The 14,925-nt window shown below is 34.2% G+C and overlaps 3 protein-coding genes across 3 annotated transcripts in view; 1 reads left to right on the forward strand and 2 right to left on the reverse strand.

Moving 5' to 3' along the window:
• The window catches only part of LOC109585713 (transmembrane protein 33-like), a 29,150-nt gene that overhangs the window by 935 nt on the left and 13,290 nt on the right, over positions 1-14,925 (forward strand). The gene's annotated exons all lie outside the window — the stretch shown is intronic.
• Positions 2,626-9,418, reverse strand: LOC109585711 (uncharacterized). The gene is made up of 4 exons (XM_020001838.1): positions 9,385-9,418; positions 7,459-7,758; positions 3,670-4,800; positions 2,626-3,374 (listed from the first exon to the last, which is right to left on the reverse strand). Exons 2-4 carry the CDS (start codon positions 7,682-7,684, stop codon positions 2,764-2,766), a joined length of 1,968 nt encoding a protein of 655 aa, XP_019857397.1. The 5' UTR covers positions 7,685-7,758; positions 9,385-9,418; the 3' UTR covers positions 2,626-2,763.
• The window catches only part of LOC109585712 (uncharacterized), a 10,349-nt gene continuing 8,523 nt past the window's right edge, over positions 13,100-14,925 (reverse strand). Inside the window, exon 7 of the mRNA XM_020001839.1 lies at positions 13,100-13,781. Within this exon, the coding sequence (XP_019857398.1) occupies positions 13,165-13,781 (617 nt within the window). The 3' untranslated portion in view covers positions 13,100-13,164. The remainder of the gene's footprint in view (positions 13,782-14,925) is intronic.

Genomic DNA, 14,925 nt, shown 5'->3' on the forward strand with positions numbered 1-14,925 from the left:
AGTCCACAGGTTCATTGCTTATTTTGAAGTGTTTACATTTCCTATTATGCTATGGGAGATACTAGCGTGAGTGAACATGTACATGTACTTATTGTACTGTTGGTATAAGTCAAGGGAGATTGATCTTATGATGTCCTTATGCTGTGTAGCAAGTTTGAGGTGATTCCGACTTCAATTTTTAACGACCTGGGGGCGAAGCCCCCAGGTCGTTCCTATAATTGATTTCACGGTCGCGCTATCTATATATATATATATATATATTTGTATGTCCACACTTACATTTCTTCTATACATGTTGTATTGGAGAAATAACAAGCCTTAGCAACCACCCGCCCACGCTCCTTTATGTGAGTGGGTGTGGTCACGGCAAACAAAATGGCGGTTTACACATGGGACAAAGTTAAGAGCTTTCTAACAGCAAGAGAACATAGAGATACTGTCTAAAGACTTCTTTAGAAGCATTAGAAGGTAGAGAGAACCTCTATAAGTCTTAATAATGACCAAGTTGTACTTGAAAGGTGGTGAAATCAATTATAGGAATATTTTTTACCCTGTTACGCTTGTTTAAGTTACGGCCATTTAAAAAATGAGCCAAAATCTGAAAAATTCCCAAGGCCCATGGTTTTTTCCAAAAAATGGCTCCAAAATCACCCCAAATTTTTATTACAATTTCTGATACATATTGGTGTCCTTATGCTGTGTAGCAAGTTTGAGGTGATTCGGGCTTCAATTTTTCAAGTTACAGCCATTTTAAGAAATTGCCAAAATTCACAAAAATACCCAAGGCTATAGCCCATGGTTTTTTCCAAAAAATGGCTCCAAAATCACCCCAAATTTTTATTACAATTTCTGATACATATTGGTGTCCTTATGCTGTGTAGCAAGTTTGAGGTGATTCGGGCTTCAATTTTTCAAGTTACAGCCATTTTAAGAAATTGCCAAAATTCACAAAAATACCCAAGGCTATAGCCCATGGTTTTTTCCAAAAAATGGCTCCAAAATCACCCCAAATTTTTATTACAATTTCTGATACATATTGGTGTCCTTATTCTGAAAAATACCTAAGGCTTGCTACAAGGATAATGAGGAGAAAAAGAAAGCAGATATGATCAACGGATTAGAGAGGTGGAACATTCTAACCCTTTTCTCTCTGGTTTTTTTTTGTTGTCCGGTGGCTGTGGACCAGTTGCTACACAGTTCATCAAACGACTTTCTTTACTTCATGCAGAGAAATTTCAACGTCAATATACACGTAGCACCGCCATCAATTTTATACGGTGTCGATATTTGTTTTCCATCATTTGCTCCGCTATATGATGTCTTCAGGGATCTCGATTTTTATATAGAGACGTGTCTATCGACTCATCTAAATTCATTAGAGCTGCATCTGTAGCTCATCTAAGTATTACACAATTGGTGGTTCTTTAAAGAAATCGCCAATATAAAATTTGCCAATTTCTTTCCACAAAAGTTTTTTGAAGTTACTCAAAAATCAAGCCAAATTGGCAAATTCCCTGTGCTATACAGGGTCATTGGCCGAATTTCACCAAAAATGAAAACAGAGAATTTTCTACTTGTACTCGTGTTGTGTAAAAATTTTGAGCTAATTCCAATCAAAATTGATTTTTTACAATTTTTAAAAGTTGCTCAAAAATTGAATGAAAGACCCTGTATTATAATTAGTAATGTGGTAGTGTTACTAAGTACAATTCACCCCACTTCAAAATGGCTGCCACTACTTTTGCAGCCTTTACAGGGTCATTGGCTAAATTTTGCCAAAAATGAAAAGAAGGTATTTTATAATTTTATCTGATGCATGTACATGTACTTATGCTGTGTAGAAAGTTTGAGCTGATTCTGATAAAAATTGGATTTGTTACAAATTTTTAAAGCTGTATGAGCAACAGTATAATGTGTATAATTGATGATATCAATCACTGAACAAGCTTTACCTCAGATTAAACAGTCACAAAAATGCACCCACAATTTGTTTTTAGCTATTGATAAACCGTCATCTACTGATCAACTCATAAACTTTATGATGATATGTTGTTTGTTGTTAGTTAGTACTATACACATGTACTCATCACCATCTCCTCTTCCTCCTTTTATCGTCTATGTCCCCTCATCTTCCTCCCCCATCTCTCCCTCTCTTTTCTTTCCCCTTCAGAGAGGTATCCCCCATGTAAGGCCTGGTTTCCATATAGTTGCTGCTGTTGTATGGATTCTGTGGTTAGCATACAACTGTTGTAGAGATAGACCTGATTTCTATCTCCACGATTGTTGCAACAGTGTTGTAAGGCTGCTGTATGGATGGCTATATGAAAACCAGGCTTAAGGAGCAAGAGATATCGGAAAGTTAGCACTATTGATGTACCGTATAGCTCCAAATTTTTGTTGGTCTAAATTTTCGTCAAATTTGTCAGGTACTTTTGCTTGATGAAATTTTTAACCGATGAAATTTTTGTTTCACATGGGTAGTATGTGGATTAATAACAAAAATGACGAAAATTTTATTGATGAAAATTAATTTTTTTAACAAGAAATTAAGATTTTGACGAAATTTTTGACTGACAAAAATTTGGAGCTATACGGTAATAAGGAATAATTATTATTTGTTAATTGTAGATTTATGGAACAATGGAATTCTCTAAAGCAAAGATATCATAAAACTATTAAAAACAATGACTAATAAAAACACTTTTAATGATATTCAAACTTATCCACCAAATCAAAATTAAAATATAACAAAAATTAATAATACTACCTAAAGTATAATCTGTTTTTAATAGTTATATAATAAGGTAAAGAAGAACAAGTTTGTTTATGTTTCTTGTCTAGATATAGTATCCTTAGTGTATTATTGGTCCTGAGAGATTCCATCAGTACCAGTACTCCATCAGTATCAATGTTAGTACGGTGGAGGTAAAGGTAAGATAGTGTGTGGTTGTAGAGTAAAAGTTCAGCTAGTGACTGAGCACTGGTTGAAGTGATGTCAGTATTGTCATTAAGATGTAATCGAGTAATTGTTTTGTTATAAATTAACAATTGTGCTAGTGCAATGACTCCATCATCTTTTATGGAATTGTTACTAATGTCTAGTGTGCCTAATGAAGCATTCCTTGCTATTTTGCGCGACAGTAAAAGGATGACATCTTTTGTTATCTTAGTGTATTCCATATAAATGCTCTTTATTGTTCTTTTATCCAGTACATGTGACAGTAGTAAGCGTACAAGGTCAAGTGATGCGTCATAGAGATAAATGTTCTGATGACTGGCTGTTAGTTGACTGATCACTTCCTGACATTGACCTGCTGATGGTTCAGTGAGAATTACACTATCCTTGGTCCACTTCACCTCTCCAGTCTTTCTTACTAATAATGAACATGATTATAGGCATTCAGTTAATAATTATGCATATAATAGATAAATAGTATTATTAGTGCTATAGCCTAAGGCTCATTTTGCAAAAAATTGAACAAAATATTAACATAACAATAATACAAGCATTACATTAAACTAAGAGAATAAGTATACTCTAAACTTATATAGTTTATGCAACAGCGTTGTATATTCTCTTACAATTTCACTGAGTGTCGCATGATACTGCATTACATAGTTCATGACATATTTAAATTTAACAAATATAATATCTAATAATTAACTCACCTCCAGTTTTTAATAGTATTTCTTTTATTTGAGTGTGTCCTCCTTCATTAGCTATCTCTACTGCACTCTTTCCTCTCTCATCTTTACTGTTAGGATCAGCTCCTAACTGCAGTAGTATTGATACTTCAAAACTATCACCAGCTTTAACTGATTCATGGAGCGAAATGTCAAAATTGTTATCGTCTTCTCTTCTGATAGGAATTACTTTATTGTCAACAGCAACTTCCAATATTCCTAATCTACTCATTGAGTTTGTTTTGTTATTGATGGTATCAATAATAGACTGTGATAGCGAGGTTGGTATTAACAGTGTAATGACAACTGAACCAAAATCAATGTCCACTACGGTAGAAATATCTGGTATTTTATGCCCAAAGTAATGCTGAAGAACTCTTTTAAAATTTTTAAAAGTAATTTCTTCCCATCTGTCATTCAATTTAATAACAACCTTTGTTTGATCACTAGTGGTTGGTGAGGCTACTGCTGGTAATGATGACAATTTCTCTTTGATTGTTGATCGTATGTGCTTCAATTGTGATGATTCTGAAAATTTATCAACACTATTAATGTATTGAGTTAGTTCAGTATGAATATCATCTGATGAGGGGATGAAATGATGTACTAAACTCTTGAGTAACCCAAAATTGAAGAAGTTATAATGAGGTCTAATGGCATTGAATATAGCGCGCATGTTGATTTCCAATAATTTTAAATCTTGCCCCAAATATTCTTCTGCTTGAAATGCAACATCATCTGCTTCTAATTTCTCATTGAAGACAAGCTCAGTAAAACGTTTCCTTATTTTAGTGACAAGACCAGTAAACTGATCATGTAGTGATTCAATACTCCGAGCAACTTCTTCCTTTGAACTGAGTTGTATTACTGTGGGACTTGAGTGGGGCTCAACATGGATTAACTGTGTTTGGTGTGGCCCAATTTTCAGTGATGATTGGTCCACAGCTTTATCACTTGTTATGCTAGTAGGTTCTGTTGGTGAAACTTGTCGACTTACAGTTAGTGATGGTCGACGTGCTTTAGGTGCTGTTGGCAATGGTTGAGGTTGTCCACTTTGCGAAAATGACTTTGGTTTTGGTGCTATTGGGGGATGAGACTTTACTAGCTGTGATGAACCTATTAATTGTAATTGTTATTATTTTAAACCATTGTTGTTGGACTCGCTGCGTAGTTGGACTAGCCACTTTGGCTTGGACTCGCTGCTTAGGCATGTATCATAGATACTTAAATACGCATGGGTGTAAAATATTACCAGAAGCTCCATACAAAATATATGGAGAAACGTCACTTCCTGTTGTCTACATGCACTCCAACAAAAAAAATAGCAAAAGAGGTGAGTTGTCATATTTTTCTAGAGTGTAGTAGGACAGATAGTCGCCTGAGTTTTTTCAATAATAGGTTAATGCCTCATATGAATCAAGAATTTTATTTAATTGCCTTAGGTGTTGAATTATTAACAAAAAATGGAATATTTTGACAATTAACCACCTTAAGCAAAACTTTTAGCCAGTGCACACAAATATTCAAGGAATATCTGCACGAATCCTATTATCTTAAATGTACAATGGACAATGAAGGAGAATTTGTGTGATATTGGCTATAAATGAGGCCAAAACTGTGGCCACTCTACTATTTAACATAGAGAACTTTCATTTTACTTTTTTAATAGACTACTTCGAGCAGCAGAAAAGGGGCTCGAAATGTCACCAAACACCAATATTGAAGGTTAACTATAGGTTCCAAGGAGTTGCTGTTATCTATCGATAATAATCATTATAATTTTTATCTCTTATATTTTAATTTTAAATCTATCATGGACTCAGTATCCCGGACTGTATCACACTTCAAAATATCTGATGAAAGAGAGGCTATGATTTCTGTTAGCTCACAAACACCAAACTTTTACAGTTATTTGCCACTTATTCGCTATATTAATTCTGAATCATTATACAGAATTGTGGTTAGTACTTAGTGGTGCTAGCATCCGGTAGAAACAAGAATTTTTAATTAGATTTTTTAAACTTTTTAAATTAAAAAACCAAGTCCTGTAGACTCCTGGATCTTCTCCATAGCTATATAGCCCAAGCCTTCATTTAACAGCTCAAAATGTTTAAAAAGCAGCTAAAACCATTTTCCAGTAGATTACTACCTTCTATTTCATTAATATATGTGTGTAGAATTTCTTAATCCCTACTTAGTAACGACTAATGCTCCAAATTTCGTCCTGGTCACCCGATTTGGGTAATTGTGAAGTGTTGAGGCAGAAATGTGGTAGGCTAGCAGTACTAGACACTCTCAAATCTTTTTATAATTTAAACATATGTATAAGCAGCAGTATTGCTCCATATAACTTATGATAAGCATAGATATGTGTTTGTATATTAATGTCACAAGCCACTCATAAGAAGAAAACAGTCGCGACGCCAACAGTAAGTTCACGTGGATTTTATTTTCCGAGTGACATCATATGGTGGCTAAGTACAGTGATGGCTAAAGCTGTCTTTTTTGTGTAGTTTTACTAGTTTACATGATGATAAATAAGCTGTATGAAGCAAACTCAAACTTGAAGCAAAAAGGTATAGAATCAATTGGTTAGTTTTTAGTCTGGAATCAAACTATATTTGGTTGTCAAGTATTGTCACTGCTTGGAAAATGGTGTACACTAAATTAGGTATGCAACTAGCCTATTAATAGATCTTTGTGTTGCAAAGTTTCATTTTGATGGTCCATTCTTTCATGCCATGATTGGACTGTTTTTGTTCTTTTTTTACAGATTCCAAACTCAGGATCATTAACCAAGTCATTTTACCTCAATATAATTGTCTGAAATACTTTTAGAGCTAGATTTTAAAATTATAGTCACTTATGTGCCATTGACTTTCAGAGGCCACAGCATCCTTATATATTCTTCTTTAGCTAGCCTACTATCTTGTTGTAAACAAATGGACAGGAAGCTGGGATTGTCTAGAGCACTGTATATGCATTCGGGAAAGTCTTGTCTCATGTGGCTAGACCATGGCTGCCCTCCATGCCATCCCGGAGGCATGGAGGGCGGGCCTGGCCATATAAGACTAGGGAAAGTCAAGGACATCAGTTGCTTACAGTTCTGTTATAGTTTATTTAAATTGGTTGATGTTTTTATGGTGACAAAATATGTATGTTCTGTGTATTGTAGGAGTAAAACTATTAAATGCAAAATAAAGTAGCAACTCATTAATTATTTATGCTGTCAAGTGTACTACAATAAAGTTTTACAGGCGCTTATGACTTCCGTTACCGTTGGCGTCACAACAATCAGTCACATGTCAGCACAGATACTACAGTATCTATGATGCAATCATGCTAAGTGAGGAAGCCACACCTCTATTAATAATTGGTAATTTTACATGCAATTTTAGCTGCTTGAATGTCTTAATGCATAATTATTTTGCTATCTTATGCATGATCCTTTAATTAAATAAAATCTATTAAGACACCAGTATCTGTGCCATCATAAAAAGTGTTAGTTGTTATAGCTCTTTTGACTTGAGTTGGTACAGAACATGCTACATGCACTACTAAAAGTAATGAATTATGCATGGTCATTATCTCCTTCATGCTGCATAATAGTGATGAAGAGTAGAGAGTAGAAGAGAGTAGATAACAGAGTAATGCATAAATGCAAGAGCAGCTGTGGCGAGTCCAAGCACTGTAGGTGTCTCATTAAACTAGTAATGAACTCACTCATAGAAACCAACTCACTCATTCCACATTAATTTTCTCCGTCAATGTTACCTTTTATTTTTCCAGTAGCTAGTCTGATTTCATGTAGCAGTGTTGGTTGTTCTTCAAATGCTTTTATAAGAAGAGACATTCCTTCATCAGCAGTAGCAGCATTTCTAATCTTTCTTATAGTATCAGGATCAAGCAGTGGTAGAGACTCCTCCAGTTGTCCTTTGATCAATAACTCATAAAACTCTATCAATTCAGACACTGTAGGTTTATCATCTGGTATATCCATTAATGCAATAGGAGAGAGTGGAGGACCTCCTATCAATGGCTTGTTTGTACCAGTAGGAGGAGCTGGTCCTTTGTCTACAAAAGTTAAAAATATAATACTGTTATAACAGTTTTCATAACACATTACTATTTAATTCCTTATCATTGTTCAATAGGTTGTCACTACCTGGTCACAACCTTGTAAAAAAACCTTGGATTTGGCATGTTTTTTGGCTTGTGACAACCTTGTCACAACCTTCTCACAATGTATAATGAATTTAATAGAATAAATATAATCTGAAAGACTATCAACATGCATATAATAATTTTTTTATAGTATCAATCAATTAATTATGATAAAACAATAATAATAATAATAATAATAATAATAAAACAAATTTAAGTTTAGTAGAGTAGGACAGGTTAGATTTATTAAACCTCTTAATCCCATGTAGTTTCAAATGATTTCTAGATACTTGTAATGTATCTATGATACATGTAGCTAATGTATAAATAAAGATGTGGATGTGTATTAATAATTATCTTTATTGACTTGTATAAGTGCTGGTCAATGGTCCCTTTATATATGGTAGCAATAGCTTCATATCATCGTGGGGCGCACTTAATGAAACTTCAGTTTCCTGTCAACCTTCGGACAACCTTGTCACAAGGTCGTTATGTTTCTTACATGTTAGTCACAACTTCAGCTCTTTTATACAAGGTTGTTACTAGGTTGCTCACAACTTCAGCTCTTTTATACAAGGTTGTTACCAGGTTGCTTACAACTTCAGCTCTTTTATACAAGGTTGTTACTAGGTTGCTCACAACTTCAGCACTTTTGTACAAGGTTGTTACTAGGTTGCTCACAACTTCAGCTCTTTTATACAAGGTTGTTACTAGGTTGCTCACAACTTCAGCTCTTTTGTACAAGGTTGTTACTAGGCTGCTCACAACTTCAGCACTTTTGTACAAGGTTGTTACTAGGTTGCTCACAACTTCAGCTCTTTTATACAAGGTTGTTACTAGGTTGCTCACAACTTCAGCACTTTTATACAAGGTTGTTACTAGGTTGCTCACAACTTTATCACTTTTATACAAGGTTGTTACTAGGTTGCTCAAAACTTCAGCACTTTTGTACAAGGTTGTTACTAGGTTGCTCACAACTTCAGCTCTTTTATACAAGGTTGTTACTAGGTTGCTCACAACTTCAGCTCTTTTGTACAAGGTTGTTACTAGGCTGCTCACAACTTCAGCACTTTTGTACAAGGTTGTTACTAGGCTGCTCACAACTTCAGCACTTTTGTACAAGGTTGTTACTAGGTTGCTCACAACTTCAGCTCTTTTATACAAGGTTGTTACTAGGTTGCTCACAACTTCAGCACTTTTATACAAGGTTGTTACTAGGTTGCTACAACTTTGCGAGGTTGTGACCTGGTTGTAACAACCTTGGAATTTCTATATGGGTAGTCTCAAAATGAAGGATAATTTTTAAATCTTAATTTCCTTCACATTATGTATGCATAGTCCTCCTGACTAATACCACATGCATTAGATCGTAGACACGTGCCCACTCACATACAAACACAGTCAATATAGTCTCGCTAGCCAGACCATTCCCCAGCCTATAGTCATTTGGGTGGACGGCGCTCCACCCAAATGACTATAGGCTGGGGAATGGTCTGGCTAGCGAGACTACAGTCAATACTAGTCATGTTAACTTACTCTCTTGATCTAACTTGTCAGCTGCAGCATTCTCATTCATAGATTTAAGAGCATCTGACAGTGAGTCAAAGGTAGCTCCTCCTTTACTGTCAACATTATCAGCTCTGGACAACCACTTAGAGAGACACTCAGTTAAACAATCATAAGTTGTATCACTGTCCCTTTTAATGGCGTCCAGTGTGTTCTTGTGTAGTCCTAGTGTCAGTCCCAGCTCATGCCATCTTGTCTGAGGAAAACCACATCTCTTCAACAGATTAAGTACATCAATAAGTTGATCTAAACAAAATATAATTTATTATATAATACGCAAAAGGTATTACCAATTGTCAACTGACATAAAGGAGATATAGAAGAGAAACTTTTAGATGCCATTGTATGGATGCAAGCTAAAGGGAGGGGCTCGTAAAATTGTAATTACAATAATTTAACCTCTAATATGGCGGCTTTGGATCAATTCTTGACGAAGTAATGTTCTTAATCTCTATTTTATGTATATATTCATTAACCAGGTTGATAGGTCTATTAAAGAATGTGATGGTGAACTATTATCAGTTAGTAGTATATTTATACTTTATTGTTCTCATCTCTCTCCTCCTATCCTTTCTTTCATTTTCTCTCTCGTAGGAGCTTGTAGCTTTAAAAGACTCTCATGTATTTAATGTAAGTAATGTAATACATGCTTATTAATGTATTATGTTAGGTAGTGTCAGTCCCAATACAATAGTAATGTGTATTAATGAACCTCTAAAATAAGGACAGGTTCATAATCAGGAGCTAGGGTATTATTGGGTCCCAAGGTGTCCAGAATAGACAGGTCCAACTGTAATACTGATACTACATTATTGATGGTTTTAAATTTTGGCAATTTTGCTCTAGGTGCCAAAACTGCCAACTTTTATTAACCGCCAGCTTTTTCAGATATACAGTATCTCCCTCACTCTCCCTTTCTTTCTCCATTAGCTTCTGAGGCACTTTAGTTTGTCTTCTCTCATTGTCATAAATCTTGTCATCATAATAAGAAGTAAGCATATGTAATTAATTAATTAATTTTATTATTAATTAATAGGCTGATTCTTACTTATCTAATATCATTAAAGATGATGTTTGTGAGTTACTTAATAGTTTTTTTAATTAATTAAGTAACTGATTAATTGATTAATTAATAGGGTCAGATGCCAAGAAAAGAATTATTGGATGAATATAATTTATTACCTTTTTATGATGTAGCACTAACTGTTAGGTGAGGGAGACAGTGTGTGTATAGTATACTGTATGTGCATATACATGTAATGTAGGGAGAATATTAGCAGTTTTATGGTCTAAAATAATTAGTGCTTATATACCAAAGTTTTTATTACAGTTTCAGACACATATTGATGTCCTTATGCTATGTAGAAAGTTTGAGCCAATTGCAACTTAAATTTTTCAAGTTATGGCCATTTTTAGAAATCAGCAAATTTTGAAAATTACCCAAGGCTATAATAGCCCATGGTTTTTTCTGAAAAATGGCTCCGAAATCACCCCCAATTTTTATTACATTTTCTGATGCATATTGATGTCCTTATGCTATGTAGAAAGTTTGAGCCAATTGCAACTTAATTTTTTTAAGTTATGGCCATTTTTAGAAATCATCAAATTTTTGAAAATTACCCAAGGCTATATATAGCCCATGGTTTTTTCTGAAAAATGGCTCCAAAATCATCCCAAATTTTTATTACATTTTTTGATACATATTGATGTCCTTATGTTATGTAGAAAGTTTGAACTTATTCCAACTTCAATTTTTCAAGTTATGGCCATTTTTTGAAATTGTCAAATTTTTGAAGGATATCCCATGGTTTTTCTGAAAAATGGCTCCAAAATCATCCCAAATTTTTATTACATTTTCTAATACATATTGATGTATTTATGCTGTGTAGAAAGTTTGAGCTGATTCTGACTCAGGTCACATTTACACAGCAACGAAAACGATGCAATCCATAGTATAGTTTTGTGCCTGTTTTATGCTTCTGTTTACACAGAAACGTATGAAAACTAATAGAATCTTGATAGAACTCTATGGAAACAAAAACAGTGTTCAAAGTGGATACTTTAAAAACGATGTGTTTTGCGTTGCTATGTAAACGTAGCCTCAGTTTTGGCAATTATTTTGGTGATATTATTTTATATTCTATTTCTCTCTCTCTTTATTCAGTACTGGTAATCTTTATATGTTTGCGAAAGCTTTGGAGGAGCATGAGGTATTAATAACTATTAATTTAACTATTAATAATTATTGATATAACTATTGATAACTATTAATAGCTACCAGTAGCTATTAAAAACTATTAATAACTGATAGGGTTTCTTCATTAAGGCTGGTATTTATCTAATATTGGAAAAGCTAAGGACTGTCGCTTGACAAACCTCTTTAAGAAAGTGTAAATTATTATTTTATTAATTATAAATTTATTATTATTATTAGTTGGATATTGCTTGGCAGAATACATCAGTTAGAATTAAAAGCTTTTGAGGATTCATTGAAATTAAATAAAGTTAGTTTAATATCAACTAAATTATTCCTGTGACTTTATCACATACGTGTGCATGTACATGTATTTATGGGCTATGTAGAAATTTTGAACTGTTGACAATCGCAAGTAATATTTTTGAATTATGAGCATTTTACATTGTAAATACAAGTGGATTTTGGCCAAAACTACTGTACAACAGTTGGAAGGAATTGATTGTCAGATTGGCTGTTGCAGTGAACATCCACCATTTAAAATCTATCTGCTCATTCTTCGCATGCTCAATGACACATGCATGTACATGTAGCTGCTAAAGGCAGGTTTACAATATTACGATAGGCTTGATATTACATTGACACTGGAGTAGGATTTGGATGGAACCATGCATCAAAAGGTCAAATTGCCCATACTTTTGATTAAAAATTGACAATACACTAGCCTAGCATCATATTGTATGTAAACCAGCCTAGGTCATCAATTGCAAATTTTTTAACGAATCATGAAATTTAACTTCTGCCAGTATTTTCAGCTGTATAGCATGATCCTTTTATTAGTAGACTAAAAGAAAATCCACATATTTTTATATTGTATCCTTATCCTTTGTACATTAGTTTTGAGCCGATTCCAATTAGCTTTTGTTGTTGTATTATTATTGTGTATTATGTATTGTATAGGAGGATGAGATTGATGCTGATGAAGTTGAATGTATCATAGCCAATCTTATTGATAAGGTGGAGAGAGTGAGAGATAGAAGAATGGACTATAATTGCTTTTTTGTTTTTTATTTTTAGGGTAAAATAAAAGGTTACATATCGCACAATCATCAAAAACTGGTTGTCAGCAAACAAAACCCATTCCCTTCATTATCATCATTTTAATAATAAAATAATAGATAAAATACATTGTAAAACATTGATGCTGATAAAAGAAGAAGGTATAAATTAGACAATGGTGGAGTTAAAGCATGAAATTCTTATTTGACGAGTTTCAGTAGAGATCCAAGAAAAAAATGTTCCTATTACTGATAACTAATGGGCTGCAGTGCCATGAGCCATATAGCATAGATATATATGGTCATAGCAATTAGTTCGTGGCCATACATGTAAGCTTGCATATATATATATATAATGGCTTCTATGCTCTATCCTCCCATCCTGACCCTCTCTGAATATAATTTTAATGAGGATAGAATATATAACATAAAATAGGGTTAAGAACGGAAACTAAATTATTTTAAGAAAAAATCTATTAGGCATTATAAAAAACAGTCCTAAAAAAAGTATAATCTTTTTTTAATAGCTTTATAATGAGGAAATGAAGAACAAGGTAGACGTTTGTAAGTGTCTAGCCAAATTTTCTTTTGTGTATTGGTCCTGAGAGATTCCATCAATAAATGTAATCCATCAGTATCAATGTTAGTATGGCGAAGATACAGGGAAGATAGTGTGTGGTTGTAGAGTAAAAGTTCAGCTAGTGACTGAGCACTGGTTGAAGTGATGCCAGGATTGTGGCAAAGATGCAAGCCAGTAACTGATTTATTATTCATCAATGATTGCGTTAGTGCAATGACTCCATCATCATTGATGGAATCATTATTGATCACTAGTGTATCTAATGAAGAACTGTTTGTTATTTTATCTGACAGCAAGACAATGACATTTTTTGTTATTTTAGTGTATTTTATATCAATCCTTTTTATTGTTCTTATATCTAGAACTTTTGACAGCAGCAAGTATGCAAGAAAAGGTGATGACCGCTTGAGGTAAATATGGTTTTGACTGCTGTTATCTTTTAGTTTAATAATCACTTCCTGACATTGATCTGCTGATGGTTTAGTAAGGAATACTCTATCATTGTCCCACTCCACCACTCCCACAGTCTCTTCTCCTAATAGTAAATATCATAGTTCAATTAATTAAATACAATAAAATAAGAATCATGATGCATTAAATTTATAAACTTGTGTGAAATATTGGATATCAATCTTCTAATTGTGATTGTATAATAAAATGTTACATCATAAAAATCATCATTATTTGTATTAAAGTTAACTTTAATTACCTGTTACAGGTTACAAATGATGCATGTATGCATACACAGTATGTGTCACGTATGATGACATTCACAGGCCCGTAGCCAGGGTTACAAAAAGGGGGGTGACAAAATATGAGTCAGTTACATGAAATGGGGGTGACAAAGTATGAGTTACATGAAATGGGAGTGACAAGTCATTGGGACTGAATGCACATGAGTTACCACAATTACATGTTTGATTTAAGCAAACAAACAAAGGTACTAACTCAAAAGGGAGGTGACATGTCACCCCAATCACCCCCCCCTGGCTACGGGCCTGATTTACAATAATTATAAAACACGGTAGCGTTACTAAGTAGGATTCACCCCCCCCCCCAAACAAAATGGCTGCCACGACTTTTGCAGCCTTGCTATACCTGGAAAACGAGCTCCTGTGCTTACCAGACTTTATAGAGGACCTTATCTTGACCAGAGGACTCCAATGGTACAACTAGCGTGGCTCTAGACCTTGTCTAAGTGAAAAGTCAAAAATCGGCGAACCGGCCGTTTTGTTCAGCCACCTTTTTCATCTTCATCATCTTCATCAACAGTCTACACTCAGACGGTACACTTCTCTAAACACCGGAAGTGTAGGAAATTGTATGGTTTCCATCATGTCAGAATTGTTAGCCATACTATTTTACTTATTTCTCTTACATAGATTATTGAACACTACTGTAACTAGCACCGTTAAGAGAGGAGAAGTTGCTTGTTTTAAATAAACAAGTTTGGTTTTCATGCGCTGAGTTTGAGCAAAGATATGTAGCCGTGAAAAATTTTTTGTTTAATAAAAATTGTTTGACTTTGATTTTTGTGCAAATCATTCACAGAATACTTGGAACCTCTACAGTCTTTCCATAGACTTAGGAAGGTATTGTCTACATGTCCTGCTAGTTTCAGTCCTAATGGAGCAGATATAGATATCAAAGAAGTGCCGTGTAATTGGTCATAATCAGGC

The sequence above is a fragment of the Amphimedon queenslandica genome, unplaced genomic scaffold (genome assembly GCF_000090795.2).
Source record: "Amphimedon queenslandica unplaced genomic scaffold, v1.1 AMPQUscaffold_13020, whole genome shotgun sequence".
Taxonomy (NCBI): Eukaryota; Metazoa; Porifera; class Demospongiae; order Haplosclerida; family Niphatidae; genus Amphimedon; species Amphimedon queenslandica.